This window comes from Sinocyclocheilus rhinocerous, unplaced genomic scaffold (genome assembly GCF_001515625.1).
Source record: "Sinocyclocheilus rhinocerous isolate Xijiao unplaced genomic scaffold, SAMN03320098_v1.1 scaffold163, whole genome shotgun sequence".
In the NCBI taxonomy this organism is placed as follows: domain Eukaryota; kingdom Metazoa; phylum Chordata; class Actinopteri; order Cypriniformes; family Cyprinidae; genus Sinocyclocheilus; species Sinocyclocheilus rhinocerous.
Window position 1 is genome coordinate 136559 of NW_015627544.1, and position 11427 is coordinate 147985.

Genomic DNA, 11427 nt, shown 5'->3' on the forward strand with positions numbered 1-11427 from the left:
TTAAGTCAATTATACCATTTTTGTTTTATTACAATGTATTTGAAAACAGAAATCCATGATTAACCAATCAAAATCAAGTTTTCCATGTTTTATAAATACTTTTGTTTCGCATCTAATTTTGTGTAAAAGTCTTATTTTTGTCATTCAGATATAATAATGAGAAATACGTTTTGCTGAATTAACCCCTAGTTTATTTGCCACACTAGAGTTTAAAGTGCACATTTTTTTAAATGTAGTATCATCTGGCTATTCTGTGCATATAGAAAAATAGCATTTTGTTTACATATTGCATAGTATGCCTCCCCGAACACAACTTATGATATACTTTACTTGTTGATATTTTAATATTAAAAATGCACAATACATTCCTAATGAAATAATAAGGAAAATTGTCCAATATTATGGTAATATCTGTTTCACTCTTCATATGAAGTACAGTTCTAGAAACAGATTCAGAAATGATACTGTTAATAAAACCTATCAATCATGCACAGAACAGTCCGAATGTGGTTCCCAAAGGACATTCTATCTCAACATGTAATGAAGCCATCCACACAATGACATCCATCACTTTCCCATTATTGCTTTTATTTTACACATGCCATGCAGCCATGGATGGAGAAAATGTACAGCATTCCCTGAAGAACAGCTAAATAAAATCAAGGGAATTATCAGTTGCATTCGACAACAGCCAGTGCATCCACTGTCACTCCTAGGAATGCTGTTAATCTTTAGAATAAATGTGGGATATTTTGATTAGGTTCATCTACAAATCGAAGAGACATGTTTGCTAGGTCATCTCCTACATCTTAACAAAGGAACTGAGATGGATCTTCTTAAAAATGCAAAGGAGATTTTCCTTTTTATCGTTTCCCTGCAGGCTGAAGCAGAAACTGTACCTCTCGCCCCGGTGTATCTACCAGCCTCAAATGCTTCAGAAGCGATTTGCTACACAATACAAAAAGACTCACGGGAAGCAAAGCCATTGCTTTATACTATTATTACCACGCTACTGCACAGAATATATATAGTATGAAAACTGTCTGTGCGTATTGTTAAATTATCTCTCAAAGGCCCTTTTGTGGTGATACAGCTGCTTGCTAATGAGCCATCTGCGGTCAAAGTGTTGTAATTTTCCAGTCGTAAATGCAAGATATTTTGACCACATCATAATTTAAAGAGATTTTTATCCCACTTTGCAGGATGCTTAAAGTTGAGTGTGTAATTTCTGCAAAAGTAATGATTGTTTTCAAACAGGTTTCTAAACACTCTAATCTGCCACTGGTCAGGCAAACAGAGCTAAATGTTGCTTCATTGGTCTAGTAGAATAAACACAACCACAGAATCTTAATGGAAAATCAGTCTACAAATGACTTGTCTTTGTAGCCGTCTCTGCACATAGGAGGAAGTATTTAAAAAATTTCACATATCAGCTGTAACGTGATTTACAGTATGCAAGTTTGTTGTTCTTCTATAAGTCCTCTTATTTTAGGGCTGGGTGAAGAGTTAGGTTGGATGGTTCAGATGGACATTGTCTAGAATACTGATAATCATGTAATGGTGTAATAAATCATCTGCAAATGAATCAGAGTTTCTTAAAGCTTTTAAATACCAATTTAGATGTAGATTGATGCTGTTGAAGAATTTGCTTTGCTTTAACTGACAGAGGTGTATTTTAAGCCAGTGTCAATGTGAATGAACAGACATGTATTTTACATCAGAATACATTGAGAAAAGGTGTATCTAATTTATAACCATCGTTTTTTTGTTTTGTTTTTCCATTTCATGCGGAATTAGGAGTCACTTAAAAATGCAATAAATCTAATTGTAAATTTGAAATGATCACAACATATATACATTGAATAATACATTTAAAATGTGTTTAGTTAGAATTCAAAAAATAGAATGAAATTTCTAAAATGAATATATTTATAAATATTTTTTATAAATATTACATTGGGTTGTAACATTGTTACAGGGCAAACTATTACTTGTTTTAAATGGTGTTTTATGCAACATTTTTTTGTGTGCAATTGATTAATTGCAATTCTGCTGTCTGTTTTATTATTAGTTTTGTGTTTCATGGTTGTTTTACAGTTTAAGTTTTGCTGTATAGCCTATTATAGGCTTTTATTGGTAAGTGTTTGTGACAACTGGATGAGGATCTTGTCAGTGCACGAGATCTTTGGCACATTTACAAATACCACCATATACATTCGGTGAAGATGGTACATTGAGCTTCTGGAACAGTGTTGTAAATACAACTTAACCACTGATTTCTAGTCGTGTCCTCTTTTGGAAGGCCAAACAAAGTAGTTTCGCTTTCACAACGAAACGCAGCGTCACACACGGCAGGCTAGAGTGAGCGGCGGCGGCCTAGAGTGAGCGGAGGCCGGGGGCTAGAGTGAGCGGAGGCCGGAGTCTTTGCAACTTTACAGATCTTCTTTATGCACCAAGAGCTTGTAACACTCCAAAGAGAAAGGAAAAATTGAAATCGCATCATATGACCCCTTTAAAGATTAAAACAACCATTTTTACTCTTTCAGTCAAATATTGCCCTGAAAACATCATTGACAGCTTTAACTTGTCAGTGCTGGCAAAGCTTGCTGGAAGCTGGTTAATCCACGGCTAGGTGTGAATTAAATGAGTTTAATGCACTTTACTGAGATTCTTTGCTTCCACGTTGCGCATTAAAATCGTTTAACGCACACCAAGTCATGAGTTATCCCTTTAAAGATTTCTTTGTAAACAGAAAGCTATCCTTAGGTAGTGTTTTCTCTGTGTTGTTTTTAACTCAGGGATATTTACTGAGGGCTTACGAGAGCTTTTTTTATTATTATTCTTTGATGGTGAGTGCTCCAGTGAGTCAGGACTTTGCCTCTTTGTTTGTTCTTACTGTCCATTATTCTTTTTAATTTTGGAGTAAATTATTTGATTCCTGAAATTATGATTTGTTAAATGGCTCAAATGGGAAGAAATAAAACTGTTTAAGTAAACTCAAAAGACAAATTTTATAGGGAGAGTACACCAAAAACTGAACATTTTTGTCTTGATTGTTTACCCTATACACACCTGTATGACTTTCTTTCTTCTGTGGAACACACAAAAAATATTTTGAAGAATTTTTCTCTTTTTTTCATGTTTGTTTTTTTTCTGTACAATGAAAGTCAGTGGGTCCAATCTTGTTTCAAAGTATCTTCTTTTGTGTTCCATGGCATAGAAGAAAGAAACTCGTACAGGTTTGGAAAGACATGAGTGTTAGTAAGTGATGACAGAATTTTCCCTGACTCTGTTGCCTTTGGCTGCTTACTAGAGGGTTTGTGAGCTGCTATTGTTTGTAAAGCAGCTTTGGAAAAATATGTATTGAGAAGAGCACTATACAAACGATTCCATTTGAGACGAGAGAGAGAAGAAACTGTAGGCAAAATGAGAGAGATTAGAAAAGAGAAACAAAATTAGATTTCTTGTTTTCTTTGTGGCTTTGCTAACATAGGCCTATATGATTCAAGACATTTATATCCTAATTAGTTCATTGTTTTAAACCTATTTAACTATTCCACATATTTTATCCAATAGTCTCTGTTGTAAGAAGGTCACTTTACTGTAGTTTTGGCAGGTACCCTACACTGTTCAAAAGTTTGGGATCGGAATCATTTTTTTTTATTTTAGTTTTTTTCAAAATATTTTTTTATGCATCAAGACTGCATTAATTTGACCAAAAATACAGTTAATATTTTAAAATATTTTTACTATTCAAAATAACGGTTATCTATTTAAATATATTGTAACATTGAATTTATTCCTGATCAAAGCTGAATTTTCAGCATCATTACTCCAGTCTTCAGTGTCACATGATCTTTCAGAAATCATTTGAATATGCTGATTTGCTGCTCAGGAAACAGTCACTATTATTATCAATGTTGAAAACGGTCGTGCTGCTTAATATTTTTGGGAAAACCATGATATTTTTTTCAGAATTCAAAAATTCAAAATGAACAACATTTAATTGAAACTTTTTTTTTAAACATGTTTCACTTTTGATCAATTTAATGGATCCTTGCTTGAATAACAGTATTACACTCTTAAAAATAAAGGTTCCAAAAGGGTGTTTTTGCAGTGATGCCATAGAAGAAGCATTTTTGGTTCCCAAAAGAACCTTTCAGTGAACAGTTAAAGAAACATTTTAAAGAACATTTTAAAAATCCAACAAACCTTTTTCGACTAAAGAACCTTTTCTGCATTTGAAAGGTTCCATGGATGTTCAAGGTTCTTCATAGAACCTTTTATGCCAATAAAGAACCTTTATTTTTAAGAGAGTAATGTGGAATGTTTTATCTGATGTTTGAATAAGTTCACAAGTCTTCCAGTAATTGGCAATATTTAACTATTGTATAGTGTATGTATTTTTGTGTAATTATTTTTTGTCAGTATTAAGTTTTGTTATAGAAAACAACAACCAGCCAACTACGAAAAAATAATGATTACAAGATTTTAATGTACACACACTGATGTTTTTACACCCAAACCAGTGAGCTCAAAAGAAAATAAACATTCATTTGAGACTATAAGAGAACTCTTGCACCTCTGCAGAATAAAACCCACTTAATTTGTCAGTTTGATTTGCGATATAGAAACCTCTCCGCATTTGAAGCACTGCAGCAGTTTTAAATGTAAACAAGGATGGAGAAAAATAAAATTATGCTGTGAGAGTAGTTCTCAAAAACCAGTGTAAGCACGACTGCTAGACTCTATCTTCTTAATTGACTGCGTTGCAGATCCAGACTCTGTTTAATGCAAATGAAAAACAACACAGCACCTGGAGCAACTGCCAACCAGACTGTCTCTGGCTCTGAATGCAGGAAAGAGAGAGATTTTATAGGAAAAAAGATCTGTAAGAAACAATCTGAAATATCATCCATTACGGTGACTAAACAGAAGTGCTGACAAAAATCATTAGCAATAAAATCAGAGGCGAACGTCTAATCTCGCCAGTGTTTTCGTTAGCATTATAATGTTGTTCCAGCATATGCTGACAGGTCTCCCATCTGTTATAGTAATAATTAGATGTGTATCAGCGTTCTGCACACTGACAGAGACTCTCTGTCTCTCCAGGAACTGCCAAATTACTGCTCAAATGTAAGACACAAGTCAATATGGTGCACAAGTTACTTTTATCTTCTTGCTCATGAAAAGCCCCTCAGATCTCCAGAGAGTGAAACATGTGTGTATGAAACGTGTGTGTGTGTGTGTGTGTGTGTTGAACCTCCCACCTGGCAGAAATTGTTAAAACAAACACATCATTTGGCTAATGATCTGTAATAATGAATAATGAATTTGGATAATGTGTACATGAGCCTATGTGCATATGCGTAATGCATTATAATCAGTCATGTGTTCACAGTTGTAAACAGGTAAGGTTATAGCTTTAAAAAGTGTGGTGCATTAAATCAGATGGTTTTATGTGTCAGTTCATTCTCATAACTGATGAATTTTGCAACATTAACTCTTAGTTTTCTGCTTGTGAAGCTGCTTTGAAACAATCTGTATAGTATAAAACTTTTATAAAGCATTATGCTCTTTAAAAGTGTAATTGAATTAAAATGTTTTATGCCTGATTGCAAGTTTTGCAAACATTTAATGCATTCCATTCCATGAATACCTTTCATGAAGGTAATCACAGTTGTAATGCATTATACAGTATACAGCTAGGCTTCATGCATGTTAGCTGAATTTGCATTCAGTCGGTCAATTGGATTTACTGTTCTTACATCGTACTTCATTTTTACAAATCTGTTCATTGAAACACACGCAGGTCTGCATGTCTCAGAAACGAGTGTAAGAGTAAGTCTGATGTCTGTGTTCTCGTGGGAGTTTAGGCTGATGAGTCATTCTGTGATTCTGTGGTCTGCAGCAGTGTGGACTGGGGAGGGAAACAGTCTCACAGCGCCACCATGTGTCTATATTATATATCACATATGTTTGCATTTGTTATTGTATTTGCATCATTATATGTATTATATACAGTGTATCACTGATCTATACGAATAACTACTATACGAAATATAAATTATCTATTATAGATCAGTGATATATATACAGTGATACAGTTTTTTCCCCCTCATTATCACACTGTGCGTGTGTGTGTGTGTGTGTGTGCGCGCGTGCGTGTGTGTGTAATAATTTTATTTATATGCAGTTTGGGGTGAGTATTGTTAATGCTTTTAAAAGAAGTCTTTTACTTATCAAGGCTGTACTTTTTTGATGAAAAATACAGTAAATGCAGTAATATTGTAAAATATTATTAAGATTTTAAATGGCTGATTTCTATTTGAATATATTTTAAAATATATTTTTTTGTAGAATTTTTTAGCATTATTACTCCAGTGTTCAGTGTCACATGATCCTTCAGAAATCATTCTAATATGCTGATTTGCTGCTCGATTGTTATTGGTACTCAGTTATTAATAATGGTTCTTATTATTATCAATGAAAACAGTTTTTGCTGCTAAATATTTTTGTGGAAACCACGGTTTTTCAGGATTCTTTGATGAATAGAAAGTTCATTGAACTGCATTTATTTGAAATGGACATTTCTGATTTATTCCATCCTTGAAAACAGTTGTGCTGCTTAATGTTTTTGTGGAAACCGTGAAGCATTTTTCTGTATTCTGTAACGAATAGAAAGTCCAAAAGAACAGCATACTTGAAATAGAAATCTTATGTAAGATTGTAAATGTATTTACTTTCACCTTTGATCAATTTTAATTCATCCTTGCTGAATAAAATTAACTTCTTTCAAAAGAAAAAAACAAACAAACAAACACTCATTGACCCCAAACTTTTGTAGTGCATATTTTTTTGCTTGTTTGCTTTATCATTTGTAATTGTAGTATCATTCCTAATCATACACATACTTTATTTCAGTATAATTTATTCCAGTGAATTTCTCAGTGAGGGTTTATTTTTGAAAGGCCACGTCTGCATAAAAAAGTATAAGTTGTAACTACAAAAACAATATTCATTGTTTCATATTGAAAATTTAACATTTTCAGTGTATTGTAAATAATTGGGCATGCTGCCATACTATATGGGCTAAGTTTTCACAATGGCATCCTTTCATTAAACGGCCTACTTTAGAAAAATTAGAAACATGGTCCTCACTTCTTCAAGTTAAAATCAGCCTTCATTATGTTGTTGATTTCAGTTTTAGAGAAAATGTGCATTGTGTAATTGCACTTTCTGAATTTTGTGTTTAAACTTTAAACCTCATTCAGTTGTTACAGAGCCAAAGTACACACTTCCTGTGTGAAAACTAGCCCCACCCCCTGGTTTTACTTGGGTAGATTTACCACATAACATACTTGTATTACAAAAAGTGCACTTATTGCTAAAGGTCACATTGGTGGAAGACCAGATCTTTAACTAGCAGGTGTCATTAAAGGGGTGGTTGATTATGATTTCACTTTTTGAACTTTAGTTAGTGTGTAATGTTGCTGTTAGAGCATAAACAACGTCTGCAAAGTTACGATTCTCAGAGTTCAATGCAAAGGGAGATATTTTCTTTTAAAGAAATCACTGTTTAAGGACTACAAAAAACGGTTGGTAGGGACTACAACAAGCTTCTTCCTGGGTTTAAGACATCACTAACCCGATGTTTACATAACGGGAACACGCAACTACCTGTAATGGTAAGGTGGGCGTGACGTTTCCAGACAAAGTGCAGTAGGCGGTTAGCGAATCACAAACACACTGAGCCCGCTAACCAATCAGAGCCCATTGCGTAATTCTGAGGGAGGGGCTTCATAGAACCAGGAACTCAACAGACCGTTTTGACGAGAATGGAAACAGCGGTGTAGAATAAAGGTAAAATAAGTGAAAATAATGTGTTTTTTAAAAAACGAAGCATGAACACGTTACACTGCACCCCATAAACACAATCAAGCTTTTGAAAAAAGCTGATCAACCACCCCTTTAAAAACCTCCACAGAGCCTCATCTGTCAGTGCGGCTGAATGTCCCTCACAGGCAGCACACTCCTGCCCCCATATGGCAGTCCAAACAGAGGCAGCGCTTCTGCTGTATGGAGACCCTGAACGAGGCCAAACTGCCTCATGTGAAACTGCTGGGCGAGTTTGCGAGTCATGACATGCAGGGCCAGAAACGAGGCCAGCAGCTCGCCCAGCAGGAAGCCCAGATAGAGAGAGTGAACGGCCCGCTCCAGAGGAAGGATGATGGTGGCTTCGTCAGTGATGAAGAAGAGGAACGAGATCAGGAAGAGGAACGAGATCAGCCAAAATCCAGCCAACTGTGGAACCTAAAGAAAAGAATGAAGAAAAGAAGGATTAAGGATTCATTATATAGTAAACAATAACATTACTTTTAGATTTAGATTTTTAGATTAATATTCATTCATTTATTCATTATAATATTCATTCATTCATTCATATTTATTTGTTTATATTCCATGTTTTTATTTAAATCATTTGTTTTATCAGTTATCAGACTACAATTATTTATTATTTAGGTGGTTATTTCATTTTTATTTAATTGTTTTATCAGTTGTGGTCACCATTTTCATGCTTTATTTATTTATTAATATTAATTTCTATTTAATAATTTGTTTTATCAGCTGTGGTCACTACAGCTATTTATTTATTCATTCATTTATTTATTTATTCATATTTCATTTTTATTTAATTTGTTTTATCAGCTCTGGTAATTTTTCATGGTTATTTATTTTATATTTTATTCCTATATAATTTGTTTTATCAGCTGTGGTCACTACTTTCATGTTTTTTTATTTTTATTTATTTTGTATTTTCTTTTTATTTCATTTGTTTTTTTCAGCTGTGGACACTACTTTTGTGGTTATTCATTTCTTTTTTATTTATAAAATTCATAAAATTACAGTATATCCGTTTTGGAGTTTGAATGCTCTGGTCAACTCATTTTATGTAGTAAATTTACTTGTTTAATTTGTGTGTGTGTGTGTGTGTTTTGGTGTTGTTGTTTCATTTTTAGATATTATTTAGATATTTTTAGATATCTCTAATTATAAAGATAATTGTACTGTCATCACTTTAATGATGATAATAAGTGATTTTTTTAAAATAAATTAATAGTAATTTCATTTATTTTTATTTTATTTTTAATATTTTTTTTAAATCTTACTTCATGACTACAACATAGTTTTAGGGCTGTCAAACGAATAATCATGATTAATCACGTCCAAAATAAATGAATAATTGAAATTTATTTAAGTGTGTGTATTTATATATGTAAACACAAACTTTTATTATGGACTTGATTAATCACAATTATTCGTTTGACAGCCCTACACAGTTTATAGCTTGGCCCCAAAGTAAACATTTTTACTTTTTCTAGTTCACCTGCCAGATGTAAATATTTACCAGTAGTGAAGTGTGAGTAAAATTAGCATTTAATCTCATGATTTTCTCTCCCACACATACAGGCTCTATTAGGCCATGAGCAGTGTTCAGATGAATGATTTCTAACATTTCTTGTGCTTTACCTTCACTTTGAGATTCCCAACGTAACCGCAACAGTGGTGTAATGTAACGAAGTAATAATACATTTATAATTTGTAATAATACAATCATTTATAATTGATATATAATTATTCATGAAGGCTGGAAGTGAAAAATGTCTAATATTCAGGTGTGCATAATTAAGCAGATTTTCTTTTACAGATAAAATGAGCCAAAAAAGAGATTTAACTCAGACTGAAAGTCAAAAATTATTAAATGGCCATGAGAAATACTCAAAACTAATACAGTACTAGAAATTGCAAAGTTAATGCATAGCCATTGGACAGCAAAATGCTCAGTGGGTCAGCAGGGTCAGCCAAATTCTGAGGCAGCGTAACTGTTTAATGACCTGCAACACAATAGAACGAGTTTTGGTAATAGCTAAAAGAATATTTAATTACTGATTTCTCACTACAAAATAACATCAAAAGTGCAAAGAGTTATTCAGAAATATACATTTACATACAAACTGACCACCAAACGCAACTTTCAGATGCCGTCTTTATTTTTTAGCTCAACCGTCACGGAATGAAACGCACAGGATTGTGGGATACCAAAGGCAGCGAAGGATACATCTATGCTGCCTTCAAAATTCGATCAGAAGAAGGCACATCCAGAGACAGGAAGTAAAGCAGAATTTGGATTCAGACGTGCCTTGATGCCTTCCTTCCTTGGAATGCTGCCTCCGAAGGCAGCATTTTAGAGCTTTCGGATGCAGCCATAAAGATGTCCGATTTCCGGTCCCTGTGCAGCTGATAGTTAACGGCCATTGTCTCATCTGCGTTCGAGGGGAGGGGCTTACCGATAAGGTCAATTCTGCCCCGACAGCAAGCTGCAACTTTCGCCGATCGGTCTGCGCTGCTCCGCATGAAGTTGAACACACTGCTGTTCCCAGCATGAGATCTTCGAGATTCGGACCTCGGCATTTATAGGCTTATTATAATAATGAAAAAGATTTTAAGGTTGTTCCTAGCATTTGGTGCCATTTGAGTCCCCATTATATAATGTGGTATATTTTGTGTAAAAATGGGCTAATACTTTGCTAAACGTCCAGGTCCCAGGGAAAGGAACTTAAAGCACTGATGCTAGAAAGCAGTTATGCGAGAAAACAGCCAAATGATACCAAAAAACACCAACTCTTCAAATCAAGCAATTCTTTTTATTTGAGGAGGTGGAGGTGGGGTGAGGTGGGGGTAGAGACAGAATCTTTCTAAACTGTTTGAGCAAACAGGGAACACATGCAATATGAATAAAGCACTGAATTGAAAAGATCTCCAGTAAGTGTTATGCAAAATTCCCATGACCATTTCAATGACCACATCCCTGACCACATCGCCGACCACTTCCTTGACCACATCCCCGACCATTCCCTTGACCACATCCTTGACCACATCCCTGACCTTGGCCACATCCCCGACCATTCCCTTGACCACATCCCTGACCCTGGCCGCTTCCCTGACCCTGACCGCTTCCTTGACCACTTCCCTGACCGCTTAAACTGTAACTTTATTATTGTAAAAACTTCACAAATTTTAACCTTCAATATTATATTAATGTAGTACCAACTGACTCTCATGTATATTTTACAGCATTAGTTGAGAGATTTTTTTTTTCTTAAGAAAATTTGACATGTACTGTACCTGATATTTATACAAAATCAGTGGTGGACAGTGATGGAGTAGTTTTACTTCGTTACTGTGTACATTTTTCAAGTATCTGTACTTTACTGGAGTAGTTTTATTTTGAGTAACTTTTACTTTTACTTCACTACATTCCAAAGCATAAGATCGTACTTTTTACTTCACTACATTTCATAACACATATCATTACTCCTTACAATATATCACGTGCTCCGAGACGCAGAAGCGGTGTCTGATTCA

The 11427-nt window shown here is 34.4% G+C and overlaps 1 protein-coding gene and 1 long non-coding RNA gene across 2 annotated transcripts in view; both read right to left on the reverse strand.

Annotated features, from left to right (window-relative positions):
* Nucleotides 1–7998: 7998 nt before the first annotated feature.
* The window catches only part of LOC107730862 (transmembrane protein 17A-like), a 15573-nt gene continuing 12144 nt past the window's right edge, over nt 7999–11427 (reverse strand). Inside the window, exons 4-5 of the mRNA XM_016541822.1 lie at nt 10852–11032; nt 7999–8313 (exon numbers count right to left, since the gene is read on the reverse strand). Coding sequence (XP_016397308.1) covers nt 7999–8313; nt 10852–11032 — 496 coding nt within the window. The remainder of the gene's footprint in view (nt 8314–10851; nt 11033–11427) is intronic.
* Nucleotides 10691–11041, reverse strand: LOC107730879 (uncharacterized). The gene is made up of 2 exons (XR_001638725.1): nt 11008–11041; nt 10691–10929 (listed from the first exon to the last, which is right to left on the reverse strand). It is a non-coding gene; the product is annotated as an uncharacterized LOC107730879 (long non-coding RNA).